We start from the raw sequence: 15979 nt of genomic DNA on the forward strand, positions 1-15979 counted from the left end.
TGGATTAATTCAATACAAGTTGCGATGCGAAAAATTGATCTAACAATTTATGATTCAATTTTGTTAAAAAGTTTTCATAGTGATTGATGTTTCGAAGTTGTCTATTTTGCATATGGAGAACACTACTGGAACAAGACTGGAACATCTTAGACTGGAACGGTGTTTGACAGTTCTAATATATGACATAGGTCAAACGTCAATAGAACATTTGCTACTCTTTTGACTTTTCTAATTTGTATTGTGCTCGACATTTCATCAAAATGTCTTCGCAAATGACGGCAATTGAACTTCTTGAATTAGGAGACGAGGGACGAAAGAGGCCTTTGCTAAATCAACACTGGCCCAGTATAATAGGATCTATATTTGGAGTATGTACTGGGATATTCATTAACTTCCAAACACGACGACCCGTCTTCAGTGGTAAGTGTGTAAATTACATAACAATAACATTGGAAATGGACTGAAGCTGAACTTAGTTGACAGTTTTTTTACAAATGTATTTTCATTGTTATCTCCTGTTTTATGTTATTAACCGAGTTTTATAGTCAACTACGAATATGGTACAATGTTGGTAGGGTTATGAGTGACAATAAATGAATAGTTTGTTTATCTTAAATTACCAAATTGTTTTATGTTTACAGGGATTCACCAACACGTCATCCTATCCGCCGGCTTTGTAACAGCTCTAACCTTACTAAACAACAAGCGTGACGCATATTTTGCTGAAAAAGACGCCGTTTACAGACACTACATTGAATTACATCCTGAGGAATTCGAAGAACCAGGTAATTGAAATACCTACACCAATATCAGAATTTAGATAATGAATATGGTTTATATTCTCAGTCCAGCAGAATGTCAGTTTGCTGGTTCTGCTTGTAGACCTAGATCAGTTTGAATGCAGTTGACACAATTGCAATATATCGTTCTTGAACTGCAAACCAAATGTGCAGTCCAACTGTATGCAGACTACAATTTGCAATTGAAATGCAGTCTATCTGTCTAGGGCCTTAATATGACTTACTAATTTTGACCTTTATTTTCTTAAATATGTGTTTGTTTTACAGAGCCCAAGAAGATTGGAGACCTTTTAGAGCCATGGATCCCAATTCGTTAAATTTGCTAGACATACTAATTTAGTTTATATTAATTAGAAAATGTTAATGAAACAACAAACATTTGTTTTAATAAATAATTTATGCCTGAGAAACATTGTTTTACAGTAATATTGTACTGTAGGAACATTAGCATTGATGTTGTAAAATTCAATAAATAAAACAAATCCTACTGTGGTTCAACTTAGCAGTTCTTTCTTTCTTCCCTTACAATCTTTTGTTACATTACTGCTATCAAATACAAGTTATTGCTGCAATCCGTACCCTTTAGATTGGAGACTTTCATGGTCTTTATGTCTAAGCACATAATGCTGTGCTAAAGCTGTCACATAGTCAAACCCTTCTCCACAGATGGCACAGTTGTGTACCTCAAATACCTTACTTGAATACTGGTGGAACATGTCTTTCACATGTTTCTGTTCATATGGCATCATAGAACTACTTTCCGTAATGACTGGGAGGCTATGTTGTGGTTTCTCACCAATGATATGTGGTATAAGATGATTTACATCTTTCATAGGCATTGGGGGATCCTTCCCAACATCTATACCAATAATATCTATATTACTACTGTTGTTAAATCCTTCATTTTGATCCTTTGGGTTCTGAGCAACTATCTGATGTTTTTTTAGTTTATGTAGTTTCTGAAACAAGAACGCTTTATTTCATGTGTCTCATATTATATCTATTTAAACATATCCACATATAGACAGTCTGTAAAAGGTTAATTTAAATGTTTGCTAAGGTCCAAAAACATCTTTTTCATACTCACTAGGTCCCTAGAGTGTACATACGCAGCTCCACATAAATCACATTTGAAATTCTTTATTCCTCTATGCTTACTCATATGGCGTGTTAATTCGCTTGAAGTTATAAATGATTTGTTACATAATGAGCAGACCTGAAAATTAAATAGAATAAGTATATTCAATGACTCTCTTTACTTCAATTCTACAACACACCAAGTATAACATATGAACTCCACCTTCTTGTAAACATCTTTATTTACTAAATATGTTTACTTACATGATCTCTTTGGCCTGTGTGAATTTTGAGATGAGCATGGAGATTTCCTTGAGCTGAAAACCTTTTGCTGGAATCATCAAAAAACATTAAAATTGAGATTCACCAAATTATTTTTTCTGAAATCGACATGATGAATAGTATACGGCATGTTCAACAATTTATTTATGAAATTTAGTAATTCTTGCACTCAAAACTAAAAGTTATATTTATTCCAAATTGCCTACTTTTAATCGAGATAATTGGGCAGAACAGTAACTTAATCAATCTTTACTGCTACCTCAGTATTCTGTAAAGGTTGTCTGAAAGAGTTTGCTTTTTAGCAATAAGACCACCTTTTATACTCATCATATTTGTTTGTATTGTCCTAATTTGTTTTTCCTTATGGTGTACAAATAAAGAGTATTCTATTCTCCTGTGGAGATAAAATGGCATAATATATTTCAAAGCAGCATACTGCCTTTGTATTTAATTTTTTTTTACATATTATCTTCTAAATAAAGACTGTCTTGGGGCAGTCCAAAATAAACAAGTTTTGGGAGTCTACATGTCAAAGTACTACCAATGCTGATAAGAAATATTCAAAGAATCATCAAGTTAAACAGATGTAAATTACCTGCAGACTTCACACTGAAAAGGTTTTTCTCCAGTATGTATTCGCAAATGTATAGTAAGGTTGTGCTTCTGAGTAAATTGCCTTGGGCAGTACATACAAACAAATGGTTTGTCACCTGTATGTGTTCTGCAATAAATAAAAAATAACAGTCAATATCTTGTACTACTATAGTAATATTGTTGAGGAGTTTTCATTCTATCTGAAAACATAAAGAATAGTTTTAAGGAAGAACTTGAAGCTTCTATAGCCTGTGGAACAGCATAGAGTACAAAAAAAATGTAGGGGATATACTATACAGTACTTGTACATGATCATTATGGATGATGCTGCCATGGTTGGTCTAGAAATCCATGATCTCAAGGCATGGGCTGATTCCAAGTGGCTCAGGATAGAGAATTATGGAAAGATTTAGGACAGGCCTTTACACAGTAAGCAAGGCATTTGATGTAGCTTACCTCACATGCATTTCTAATTGTGCCTGACATCTAAATTGTTTGTCACACTGGTAACAGGTGTGGTTCTGTTTAGGCTTTGGCTTTGGGCCTCGCTTCCTTTTCTCTGATTCTGGTTTCTTTTTATAATTTGTATTCCGTTTTGGCTCTGGCTGTTTACATTTGCTGGAAATAAAAATATTCAAAGGCATAACGTCTATGAACTGATAAATAAAATAAGTGTAACAGAAGAATATTATTAATTTCGTAACTCACCATTTCTTTATTATTGTTGCATGTGTAGGTGCCTGAAAACATTTTTTTATTTAAATCAACAGCTTATTCTAGCTAGGTATATCAAATAAATAAATTAGGTATTTATTTTCTACATGCAGTACTTATTAGGAATCACTTACAATAGGATCAGTGGCTATGCAGGCATCATTATACCTGTAAAAAGTTTTTTCTTTAAGTAAATATAATTGTACCAACCATTTACAATATTAATTATTAATGATTTTAACAACTTACTTGCTTGGAATTCTCAATCCTAAGTATTGTCTCAGTCTTATATCAGCACTCTCACAGGTTTGTTTGAAATGATAAGCTATTCCTAATTTGTAGATACAGTTACTACACATTTGTTCAGGTAATCCATCATCTTTACTAATCTGTAAAATATTAAACTAGTCTTTTCATCTTATACATTTAAAAATAATAGGTTTGATGTCCAAAAGTATACCTTTATGTTACAGCAATATTCTATCATGTCACATAATGATATATTGTAGTTCTTTGTAAAAACTGAAGATAGTACACCTTCTTCTAAACATATCCTACATATTTTATTCATAATAAAAATTGGAAATGAGCGACGTTGTGGTTTTGTATTTCGTTGAGTTTTTATTGTGTGAATTTAAGTATAATAGGTATCTTATAATTTATTTAAGCTAGTTTGGTCCGACTGAATACTGCAGACACAATATTAAAATAAGTAACTTTTTGAAGACTTATTTATTTATCCATTTATCGTATTCAAATCGACTTTCATAAAATTGGATAGTAAACATTTCAATTTCCAATCAACGTTGACTTGAACCGTTGTTGTTGTCTGTTGTCTGAAATGTCAGACAGATTGGTTAGTGTTGGCCAATGACAATATGTTGAAATTGATCAATTGACAGCATACTCAACCTCATTATATTGAACCTCATTTTTGTAGTTTAGTTTTAAGTTTGTAAATTTGAAATTGTTCTTTAGTTGTCATGTTTTTTATTCGTATGTCAGTAAAAATAAAATAAAAGTAGAAGCGACTATAAAAGGCTTTAAAATTGTTATTTCTGTTTAGTATTGCGCAACAATCCGGCGATTGTCTTGCGGAAGTATTGTTTGTAAGAATATGTGCAATTTGTAAGGTTCAAGAGGTATTTTAGAAGCAATGTTCAATAAATGAAAATTTCCTGTCAACTCGGACTCAATTTATTTCTTCAAGAACCCAACCCACTGTAAAAATAACAACAGGTTATGGGCCCAGGACAGCAGTGAAGGTTCTTTCGAGTGGATTTGAGGACGAGTCAAGCAGAAAAATCGTCAGGACCAACGTGGTCAACACAACCTCAAGTCAGTATTGGAGCAGTCAGTGCACAGCAAGTCAGTCAACGTTACGGCAAAGAATATGCAAGTCGCTTAGTCTGTAAATCGCCACGAAAGTTTTTAAATTCGTAAATTGTCAGAAATTTCTCGAATTGTCACAATTTAAAACAAAATGGATACTGTAAAGTCACAATTAGAAATGTTGAGCGAAGATAGTCAAGGAAATGTAAATTTTGTTTCATGGCGTTTCAAGTTAAATTTGGCTCTTAAAAACAGAGATCTTTATGATATCGTATCAAGTGTGAAGTCAAGACCAGCAGGTTCAGCGTCTGAAGCAACCGTCTCAGCTTGGACTAAGAAAGATATCGAAGCTCAAACATTAATAGGGTTAAATGTAAGTAGTAAAATTGCAAACAAAATAGCAAATTGCAAAACTGCCAAAGATATGATAGATAAGTTAGTTAGTTTGTATGGTACCAAAACTGAAGTAACCCTTGAAACATCCCGCATTAAATTTTTTACATTTGAATACGATGAAAAGAAGTCAGCAATTGAGAACTGCATGGAGATTCTGGATCTTGCCGAAGAGATCTCCACTGAAAAAGATCCTATGAAAGAAAGCTGGATCATGACCAGGATCATGAGTGTCCTACCACCGAAACTGGCACATTTCAGAACATCTTGGGACAACGTGACAGGAGCCAACAGAAATGTAGAAACTTTGATGGAACGTTTGAGGCTTGAAGATGAACGACTCAAAGAAACGTCGAATACAGAGGGCAGCACCAACAATGCTCTCATATCAAGAAAAGAAAAACATGGACAGTCGACAAGCAACAAACAGGACAAGTCTCAGACCGGATGTTACAAGTGTGGCAAGAAGGGTCACGTGATCAAAGAATGCAGAGGAAGACCGTGCCAAAAGTACATCGAGTACTGCAAAGAAAAGTATTCATGCAACATTTGTAAGAAAACGGGGCACTTTGCAAAGGAATGTGATGCTCGAAATGAAGGAAGCAAGCCAGCCAATGAAAAGCCACGCAGAAAAGCCTTCCTAACTACGGCACTTTCGACAGTGGACAACGACCTCTCCAAGGATAATAACTCATGGTACCAAGACTGTGGAGCCAGCCAACATATGACGTCTCACCGAGAGTGGTTTGTTCAACTTGTTGAACTGGATGAGCCCATTCCAATTGTAATAGGAGACTCGACCAAACTAGATGGCGTTGCAGTAGGAAACATTGAGATGGAAGCTTTTGATGGTCAAAAGTGGTACCCAGTGGTTCTCGAAGATGTGATTTACGTACCAAATCTCAACTTTAATTTATTTTCAGTAAGCCAGATGCTAGACAAAGGACACGTTCAGAAAGCAAATGGAAATGAATCAACATTCTATAGTCAGGATGGCAGGGACATAGTTGCTATCGCAAAACGCAAAGGAAATCTCTACCAAATGATGCTCAGGAGAGAAGAACAGACTAGTCTGATGGTTCAGTCAATCAGAGTGTGGCATGAGAGACTCGCTCATCAAAATGTCAAGTACGTGAGGGACATTCTGAAGAGGAAAGGAATAAAATATGTCGACGACTGGGACGATTATGTATGCACAGGGTGCACATATGGTAAACAACATCGTATCTCACACCCAATCAACCCAAAGACAGCTGAGCAGCCATTGGAACTTGTGCACATCGACACCGGTGAAATGAATATTCCATCGCTAGGAGGATCAAAGTACTGGCTAATGTTCAAGGACGATTTTACTCACTACCGAAGCTGTTACTTTATGAAGACGAAAGGTGAAGCTCCAGAGAAGATAGCAAGCTACTTGAGACTAGTTGAAAATCAGCTGGGAAGGAGAGTGAAGAGTCTAAGATCTGACAATGGCACCGAACTGAAGAATAAAACGACCAAAGAGTTGATGGATAAACTGGGAATCTTTCACACCTTCACAAACGTGTATACACCAGAACAGAATGGAAGGGTGGAGAGAGAAATGAGAACGATTGTCGAGGCAGCAAGAGCAGGCATACATGCAAATGAATTGGACGAAAGACTGTGGGCAGAGGCTATGAATCATGCAATCTTCACAATAAACCAAACCGGAACTAGCAATGTACCAGGGAGCAGTCCTGCAGAATTGTGGTTCGGCAGGAAAATGAAGATTGAAAAGCTGCGACCTTTTGGATGCGAATGTTACGTGCTCGTACAAGGACAAAAGAGAGGCAAGATTGATAAGAAGTCAGAAAAGGGTATATTGGTAGGCTATGACATAGACTCACCATGCTACAGAGTCTATCTGAAGGAAAAGAGAGAAGTTGTGAGCTCCGACAATGTAATCTTCAATGAAGAGGAATTGAGACTGAGACAAGGCACTGAACTTGAGATATCGACAGAAGAAGCAACTGAACAGAATGAAGAAAGCAGCAGCGAGTCAGACGAAAAAGAAGATTGGACAACAGGAGAAAGTGCAGAGGAATGTAGCGACAACGAAAGAAGGACAAGACAGACAGAAGAAGAACCGGAAAGGAGGATTCTACGAGATCGTCGAACCCTACAACCACCACCGAGATTAAGAGACTGTGTACTTGAATCCCGGCGTGGAGGAACGAGCGCACAAGTCGCCATGTTAGGCGAAACTGAGAACATCCCGGTGAGTGAGGCACTGAAAGATGAGAAGTGGAGGCAAGCAATGCAGGAGGAGTACGATTCGTTATTGGAAATGCAAACTTGGAAACTAGTCAACTGTCCTGAAGCAGTGAAACCAATAACATGTCGTTGGGTACTGCGAGAGAAAGCGGATGGAAGATACAAAGCTAGACTAGTAGCCAGAGGATTTGAGCAGAAAGAGGGAGTAGACTATGCAGAGACGTTCAGCCCAGTGGCTCGACATGCGTCAATTCGTTTACTTCTAAGTCATGCAGCATCGGAGAAAATGAAGTTAGTTTCTTTCGACGTGAAGACAGCTTTTCTGTATGGCAACCTGGAGCAGGACATCTATATGAATCAACCCGAAGGATTCAACGATGGAACCCAGAAAGTTTGTAAGCTGAAGAAGAGCCTGTATGGGCTAAAACAAGCTCCACGAATGTGGAACGAGAGGGTCAGCAAGTACTTTGAACAACAGTTGGGACTTGTCAACACCGATGACGACCCATGCATTTACTACAACAAAGACAAGAGTTTAATGCTTTCTCTGTTCGTGGATGATGGTTTGGTAGCTGGGAAAAATGAAAAAGAAATATACAGACTGCTGAGTGAGATCAGCAAGGAGTTTCAGATCACCTTCAGCGAGAGAGCTCTGGACAAACTGTCATACTTAGGCATGGAGATCAAAATCGACAGCAATGGTATCTTTGTGAGCCAGCCACGCTACACGGCAAAGATACTGAGAAAGATGAAACTCGACGAATGCAACCCAGTATCTACACCAATTGAACAAGGAATGGTTTCGCAGAAGGCAAACTTCAAGAATGATGAGGCACTTCCGGCGAACAATAACTATCGCGAAGCGATAGGGAGTTTATTGTATCTCGCTACAATAACCAGGCCTGACATCAGTTTCGCCGTAAATTATCTCAGTCGATTCTGCAACAAACCAATGAAGAGTCATCAAGCAATGGTAAAACGAGTTTTCCAGTATCTGCGAGGAACTGCAACTGCTGGAATCTACTTCGGAGGAGACAAGGAGTTAGTGGCTTATACTGACTCAGACTTTGGAGGAGACGCTGAGACAGGACAATCGACGAGTGGTGTGCTAGTGTTGAGAGGAGGACCGATCATCTGGTACTCTCAGAAGCAGCGTCTGGTGGCTACCTCTACTGCAGAAGCTGAGTATCGAGCTGCGGTGTCTGTAATTGACGATGTGTGCTGGATAAAGAGAATAGCTGTTGAACTTGGAATTCTGGAAAGTGATCATCCAATCAATCTGAAAGTCGACAACATGTCCGCCATACACATGCTACAGAATGCTCATGAAGGAAAGACGACCAGAGGAAAGAAACACATCGAAATACCCAGGAAGTACATTCAGCAACACATTGGCACCACAGTGACACTGCAACATGTTGAAAGCAGTCAACAGATTGCAGATATCCTGACGAAACCACTTAGCAGAAGAACATTTGAGATGCTTCGCTGTAAATTGATCAAGGAGGAGTGTTGAAATTGATCAATTGACAGCATACTCAACCTCATTATATTGAACCTCATTTTTGTAGTTTAGTTTTAAGTTTGTAAATTTGAAATTGTTCTTTAGTTGTCATGTTTTTTATTCGTATGTCAGTAAAAATAAAATAAAAGTAGAAGCGACTATAAAAGGCTTTAAAATTGTTATTTCTGTTTAGTATTGCGCAACAATCCGGCGATTGTCTTGCGGAAGTATTGTTTGTAAGAATATGTGCAATTTGTAAGGTTCAAGAGGTATTTTAGAAGCAATGTTCAATAAATGAAAATTTCCTGTCAACTCGGACTCAATTTATTTCTTCAAGAACCCAACCCACTGTAAAAATAACAACACAATATTTAAAAAAGCACTAATATATTTTGAAAAAGGAGTAAAATAATAAAAATTGCAGGATTGATAAAATATATAATCACAATTTTGGAGTATTCGATGAGATTTTACGAACTTTACGATTTAAACGTTCACGGATTATTTATTTACCTAAAACATTTTACAGATTATAAAAAACATTCATTTAGTTCATTCGTCTTCAGATTATTCTTACTACCTTATACAAGTTAGTTTATTATCGGAATATACATTGAACTGAACATTCATAGTCGAGCACTATTCTTATTCGCAATTTTTAAAAGGAGACGTTTTATATTTTTATTTTTGACCTTTTCATAAAACACTTCAAATGTTTTTGATTAAAATGTGGTCGCGTGTTTAAAACAGAGCGGTCGAATCCTATTACTATATAGTCTACTCTGCAAATCGAAGAAACTTTTAAGTGAGGGTCTTGTAAATGTCCTAAAAAGGAAGACACATATTTTGACTGTCAACGTATTAGTAAGTTCATAAAATCTGTTGAATAGCCTTGCAATAGAACCATTATCTGTTTGATAAAATTTTTAGGTCGAATAAAAATTAAAACTACGCATTGTATTTCGATTTATGTATTTAATCATGTATACATAGCAAATATTGCAATAAATTACGAGTAGGTATAAAGGCAATTAATAATAAATCGTATGCTTTTTAGCAGTAAATAATGGCAAAAAAAAACAACAAAAATATTAACTTTCACATAATTTAGGCAAAAAATAACTGTCAACAGTTTACATACAGGTAATAATTAGCAGGTCGGATTAATAAATAGTTAATATTAACACTTTGATTCTTACAACATCGATATGTTTACGTTTATTAGTACCGTACCATTCAGGCACCCTAAAATACAGTTACAAAATAAAATCATTGAAAATTATACGTACTGAAAATAAATGCAAGAATTACCTGCCTAAATTTACACGAAGGCACAGGTGGTAGGTTGCTACATAATTATATTGTAGTATATTCAGTATTCTACTCTTGGAGTAAGCATGAACGATTATATAAATACTATTAAAATGATTATACCAAGAGTATCATAAAAAGCTTTATACATTAGCAACGGCTGTCAGTAGTTTTACGTAAATATCAATTCCTTTCAAAAATATATCAGCGCTTAGGAATTCGTCGTGGTCGTGGAGAAGAACAGGGGTATCGTTCATTGGAGAAAAGCCCAGGGCTGGAATGCCAACTTGGCGAACATATCTGCTATCAGTACCACCCGGGAATATTCTGCAGTCAAGTTTCAATTTTCTGAAACAGACAATGGGAGGTGAGCATTCGGCCGCCTTTAAAATGTTTAAATTTATTGAATTTTCTCTTAAAACACTTACAACTCGTCGGCTGCAGCTTTGAACGCTTCCCAAAATGGGTTGGTACTATCCAGTTTAGTCACTTCTACAAATGCGTTCTTTTGTTCAAATTCAAATGTGACTCCGTCACCAGCTTCTTTGCACAATGCGTTGATCTACGAATAAAAGAAGGATTTAAAAAAATCAAAGTTGAAGTGTTGTAGAGCATCCGGTATAATGATCAGTATTTATATACATAGTTACCTTCTTCTCAAACTCTTCATGGTTTACAGAAACTGCTAAACGTATATCAAAGACAACAGTCAATTTCTCAGGAACAACGTTAGATTGGACTCCACCCTGCAGAAAAATTACAATTATTGAATAAAAAGTTTATATTAATATTACAGTCATATATATTGATATTGAGGAATTTATAAAAGCCGCGTTGGTAGATTTTTTCTACTATCTTCGATAAAAAAAGTCCACTTACCACAAAAGTCATATTTAGTGGACAGCTTGGAAATAAAATAAGGCTAAATAAATAATAATTAATGCATATAATTTACATAATATGTACTTGTAATAATTAGGAAAATAAAAATAAATTAAATGACTGTTAACTTATTGTCATTTCACCTTCTGATCCAAATACTTACGTATACTTGGGTCAAGTTGATAGTTGTGACGTCACCAATAGTCAATTTTGGATTACTGTCCAAAATCTTCTTTTGTTCAGCTCTCATGTCCATGAATTTATCGATGATATACCGCAACTAAACATACAATAAGAATGTATTTTGATCAGTTTGCAGGTGTGCATTACTTATTTATTTTTGACAAATGTATGGGTTGCTAAACTTAGGGTGATGCAGATATAGCAAGAGGTAGGCAGTTAAAATATACGCAATGGTCGATGAATGAATGGAAATTGGATTGAATTGACAGCATTCTTATTCTCTTAAGCATTTTGCCAACACAATAATTGCAAATTCAGAAACACTCACTGCCACTACAATGAATTTTGCAATTATTGTGTTGTCAAAATGCTATAAAAAACGAATGTTATCAATTTAATCCAACTTCCATTCATTCATCGGCAATTGTAATTTGCTGAACTGGGGCCCAGGTCTAAATATTAATTTTTTCATTGACAATGGACTTGGAAATAATCGGAATCAATTTCGGAATTCAATGACCGATTCGTATAAATTAGCGTCGTTTCACATAACGGGCTTTAAGGAAAATGTTGCGCAAGAGACGGAGAAAGTTTTTTATTACTGTAAAGTATAAGTGTGTTGCCGTATTATGAGCTTTAAAAAGAAAAATACTACAACGGCCGCTTATAATTAACTATGCAAAAATGCGGCATTAGGTATCTCTTCTCCACGAAATATCGATCGGTTTTTTGTTTTAGTGGTATCCTATATTTGTTTTCGGTAAATTACTATTATTCCACTAAGTATCGATTACATTTTAAATCGCAGTTTGGTTTTTACCTTTTCTCCAGCGGTGTTTGGGAATAACAATGAACCATGCCCGGGTTGGCCAGTACAATGAACATGAATTTCTGTAAAAAAAGGAAACAACGAATCTAGGAGCTGCATAAATGTAGAACCACCTCTTTAACAAAAGTCTGCGCAAGGCTAGATTTTTTATTGAAAAGTTTTATAACTCACGCCAAATGCTTCGTTCACCGTTGAACAAAATAAAATCTTTATTCGGGCTTGCCATCCCTTCGTCCAACGCAAAACCCACGTTTAGGTCTTTAAAATCCTTGTGGAGGACAAACTTTTCCATTCCATCATGGCCTCCAATTTCTTCGTCTGCAATTAAAACATAATTTAGAAAATGTTTTGCTTGATTTACTGAACTTCGATTTTCATAATAGATGTAATATCGTTATTTTTTACCAGGCACAAAACAAACGTGTAAAGTTCTCTTCAACTGCACTCCTGAGTTTTTCAGTTTCCTAATAGCCTCAAGATATTGAATACCGACGCATTTCATGTCTTGGGAGCCTCGAGCAAAGATCTTGCCGTCCTTGTCGATATGACCGCTGAATGGAGGATATGTCCAACTATTCTGAAATTTATACGACATTATAGCGAGCCATTCTTTAAGTACTATTTAGGGTAAAACTTGTAAACAGTCCGTATCAAATACAAGAAGATAAAATTATTTTCGAATCTCTTATCGTGAATAAAATCTGTAAAATGCTCTCGGTAACAACATTTACTGACTCTATGCTGGTTTTGCATCAATCAAAAAGTTTCTATATGTAATAGTTTCATCAGTAAAATACATTTTCATTTATATTCTCCAGTACAGAATACTTCGAGTAAGAAGTAGTGTTCCGTGTTGAATATTCATTAGCCGTTACTATTGTGTCAAGCTGCACCTCGATCCTTTTACAAGAATTAAGTATTTACTGACACGGGACTAGCCTAATTTATTTAGTGCTTCGGAAATAAAATGTAGAGTCATGTAGGTATTATTGTGTTAGTTCTTAAAGAACTAGAATTACATAAGTCAGACTGACAATCATCTTACAGTATTATTGACGTTAACTTATCTTGACATGATAACAAATCTTTTGTACTTGCTTGAGCTGTTTTATCTCAGTTTGTAATACTCACTTCGAAAACAGGCACGACGTCCATATGGGAATTCAGAAGAATGGAAGGTAGCGATTGATCTTTGCCAGGCCATGTTAATACCACTATGGGTTTGCGTGGCACCATTTCATACACTTTCACGGCGAGGCCAAGTCCATTAGCTTGTTTCTTTAAGAATGCTACGCAGTCGTCTGCAACGTCATTAAAGTTGTATTAAAACAGCGTGTATAGAAAAACGAGCTTGACCCTGAAACCTTGACATTCTAGCGTATACCTAATAATGTGATGTTTATAAATACATACTCAAGTATTAGACATAAATTGCAATTTATTACTTGTGTACAATTTGCTATGCCTTATTTCTGACTATTAAGCTGCGGAAAGTTTGTCCAGTAACAAAACCAAGGTATATTATAAGTACTAAGATAGGCCTGGCACTATGCCCCTGTCCCCACCGGCGATGAAACAAGGCCAATTCATACTTTAGTACATGGGCTGAGGTTCCATATTATCCAATTCCACTGGGTAGGGTAGGCAATTGCGAGTTACAGATACGTCAATGATACAATCCGCTGTATCCTGATTATGCCGTACAAGGGACATGCATACAGATATACAAAACTATATTACCTATGCATACATATTACGTATCTTATCTTTCATGAAAATGAAGCAGTCTTCTGTTGATAATACTATAATTGTCATAAAGTAGACAAATAGTAGTAGGCAAACACAATCTATCTTAGTACAGACAGTACGTAAACAATACTGATAAGTATGCAATAAAAATAATTAAACAATTGTTCTGCGCTACATTTATACCATTATTCATTTAAACGAAGATCAATAAATTGTTAAAACGCTTAACCTTATACTTAATTACAAAAATGCCGCTCGATATCAGTAAATCTAGTGACGCTGCGGCAGTGATGGTTACTTAGGTACCTACCTAAAAGTGTGAGAACACAGATATTTTATAAACATACATATGCAATATATGCACCTCTTCATGAATGGAAAACTAAGGCCTCTCTAGCTCAGACTTTAAAAATATCTTTATGTTATTACAGGTAAGGATAACGAGTGTTAATCTCTAACGGAATTAAAATACCTATTACACATTCTGAGTCATTCATACAATTTAAAGTATTTACAATATAAATAAATTATCTAATTTATGTAAAAAAAACTCCCCTGGCGACTGTGTTTTTAATAAGATAAGATGGAAATTAAATATCCCAGATACTCATTTCAACAACCGCGCTTCTAATAATTATATCGGTCAATGTTAATGTATTCGCCACTTAATATAATACCTAAATAAATTATAATTAATTACCTATGTGAAGCAACTAAAAATATCGTCAGCGAAAAAATGTGTTTATAAATATGTGTTATTGCTAAAGTAATTATAAAAATAGGTACAAACGCGGAAAGTTTATAGAATATCCACTAAATTAATTTTTAAAAGAAAACATCTACTCACCATAGTTGATGTTTGGTTGCACACTTGGTATTTTTAAATACTCGACGAAATTCGCCACAGCTTCATTGTTATCGTATTTAGTTGACATGGTAAGAACGTTTCGCAGCAAACACTGCAGTAATAATGATCGCTCACATCGGACGGTGAGCCGCAAGCACGATGATATCAAACTCTATACTAACACAAATAAAGCTATAAGTTATGTTCGCTAATGGATTGTTTTTGTTTTCAAGCAATTAGTTAGTACTGTTTCAAGAACAACATTAACATCGTACACCTACAAGTAGTTATTATTGTAATAATAGGTTTTGGAAAAATATAAAAATAAATAACCGCTTAATACATTTAGAACGCAAAAACTTTTTGTTATCCTTTTCAGGCAAAAATGTATAAGAGTGGTTTCAAAACTCATTTCGATATTAAAAGTTTATAATGCACTCATTTTTTTCATTGGGTTTTATTTTCAGGAAAATAAAGGTTTAATTTTCCCGCCAATAAAAAGATTCCATTGGAAAAATCATTCGTTCATTTTGGTCAAGGTCAATTGGTTGCTTCGGGCCTTCGGCACAAAAATAAACAGAAGTTTTTGTTGAAATTGTTGGTGACAATAAAAGAGATAGAAAAAGATATTAACATGAAATGAAAATGCAGATATCCCTCAGCAGTAACTTCACCTTGAGATTATCTTGGAGAAGTTGTACGAAAACACCGGTGCGTATTTTTATTTCAGAAAAACAATTAGCTGATTAGAAATTAATAGTAAGAAATCAAAGGATAACGTCCATATAACAAAGAATAACATTGTTATTGTAGTTAATTATTTTGACTTATTCTCGGCTTCTTTTTAATCAATTTTCTAAACAGAACCCACAGTGCGAAGTTATTTAGTTAACGGTTGGGTATAGTTAATAATAATAATAATGCTTAGGTACCTATTAATTTACTGATATATACTGCACAGTTTTGTCACATTTCATAAATTTAGTTATATTCTTAATGCATTCGAGGGTAAAAATTTAACCAAAGAAAATCCTAGCACCTGAGTGCTACATGATTTGACAGAGTTCACAGAGTGTATGGAGCTGTATTGCTATTTTTATAAAATTAACCGGCAGCACTCGTATCAGCTGATGTGTCGAGTAGGTAGTCTCTAATAACTAATCTGGCTTAATATATAAACAAATGGGAAGTATTGATGTTAAGTTTTGTCAAAATTACACTAACAAATAAAATAACAGTACTAT

General features: G+C 35.2%; 3 protein-coding genes across 4 annotated transcripts; 1 reads left to right on the forward strand and 2 right to left on the reverse strand.

Moving 5' to 3' along the window:
- Window positions 1-192: 192 nt before the first annotated feature.
- LOC113497614 (NADH dehydrogenase [ubiquinone] 1 subunit C2) lies at window positions 193-1298 on the forward strand. Its single transcript, XM_026877211.1, has 3 exons — window positions 193-420; window positions 642-785; window positions 1068-1298. The coding sequence occupies exons 1-3, from the start codon at window positions 261-263 to the stop codon at window positions 1115-1117; spliced, it is 354 nt and encodes a 117-aa protein (XP_026733012.1). The 5' UTR covers window positions 193-260; the 3' UTR covers window positions 1118-1298.
- Window positions 1179-9395, reverse strand: LOC113497611 (zinc finger protein 26-like). Its single transcript, XM_026877208.1, has 10 exons — window positions 9381-9395; window positions 3928-4303; window positions 3717-3856; window positions 3602-3635; window positions 3462-3493; window positions 3210-3371; window positions 2755-2880; window positions 2142-2208; window positions 1888-2016; window positions 1179-1759 (listed from the first exon to the last, which is right to left on the reverse strand). The coding sequence occupies exons 2-10, from the start codon at window positions 4036-4038 to the stop codon at window positions 1361-1363; spliced, it is 1200 nt and encodes a 399-aa protein (XP_026733009.1). The 5' UTR covers window positions 4039-4303; window positions 9381-9395; the 3' UTR covers window positions 1179-1360.
- A 713-nt stretch (window positions 9396-10108) lies between these two features.
- On the reverse strand, window positions 10109-15785 carry LOC113497610 (aminoacylase-1-like). Of its 2 annotated transcripts, none has more exons than XM_026877205.1 (10): window positions 15668-15785; window positions 14736-14912; window positions 13271-13440; window positions 12545-12716; window positions 12311-12457; window positions 12131-12201; window positions 11291-11407; window positions 10896-10991; window positions 10674-10807; window positions 10109-10593 (listed from the first exon to the last, which is right to left on the reverse strand). In XM_026877205.1, exons 2-10 carry the CDS (start codon window positions 14821-14823, stop codon window positions 10389-10391), a joined length of 1200 nt encoding a protein of 399 aa, XP_026733006.1. In that variant the 5' UTR covers window positions 14824-14912; window positions 15668-15785; the 3' UTR covers window positions 10109-10388. The 2 variants fall into 2 exon arrangements, with proteins under 2 accessions (XP_026733006.1, XP_026733008.1); XM_026877207.1 differs by having other exon boundaries at window positions 10389-10593; window positions 14736-14907.
- Window positions 15786-15979: the final 194 nt, after the last annotated feature.

This window comes from Trichoplusia ni, chromosome 9, assembly GCF_003590095.1.
Source record: "Trichoplusia ni isolate ovarian cell line Hi5 chromosome 9, tn1, whole genome shotgun sequence".
NCBI classification, from domain to species: domain Eukaryota; kingdom Metazoa; phylum Arthropoda; class Insecta; order Lepidoptera; family Noctuidae; genus Trichoplusia; species Trichoplusia ni.

Coding starts and splice junctions, on each gene's coding strand:
- LOC113497614 (XM_026877211.1), top strand. CDS start 261: ATGTCTTCGCAAATGACGGCAATTGAACTTCTTGAATTAGGAGACGAG. Junction 421..641: donor ACGACGACCCGTCTTCAGTG/GTAAGTGTGTAA, acceptor TTATGTTTACAG/GGATTCACCAACACGTCATC. Junction 786..1,067: donor TGAGGAATTCGAAGAACCAG/GTAATTGAAATA, acceptor TTTGTTTTACAG/AGCCCAAGAAGATTGGAGAC.
- LOC113497611 (XM_026877208.1), bottom strand. CDS start 4,038: ATGAATAAAATATGTAGGATATGTTTAGAAGAAGGTGTACTATCTTCA. Junction 3,494..3,601: donor GCATAGCCACTGATCCTATT/GTAAGTGATTCC, acceptor AAATGTTTTCAG/GCACCTACACATGCAACAAT. Junction 2,881..3,209: donor CAATTAGAAATGCATGTGAG/GTAAGCTACATC, acceptor TATTTATTGCAG/AACACATACAGGTGACAAAC.
- LOC113497610 (XM_026877205.1), bottom strand. CDS start 14,823: ATGTCAACTAAATACGATAACAATGAAGCTGTGGCGAATTTCGTCGAG. Junction 13,441..14,735: donor GCAACCAAACATCAACTATG/GTGAGTAGATGT, acceptor ATGACGTTGCAG/ACGACTGCGTAGCATTCTTA. Junction 11,408..12,130: donor CAAACACCGCTGGAGAAAAG/GTAAAAACCAAA, acceptor TTGTATGTTTAG/TTGCGGTATATCATCGATAA.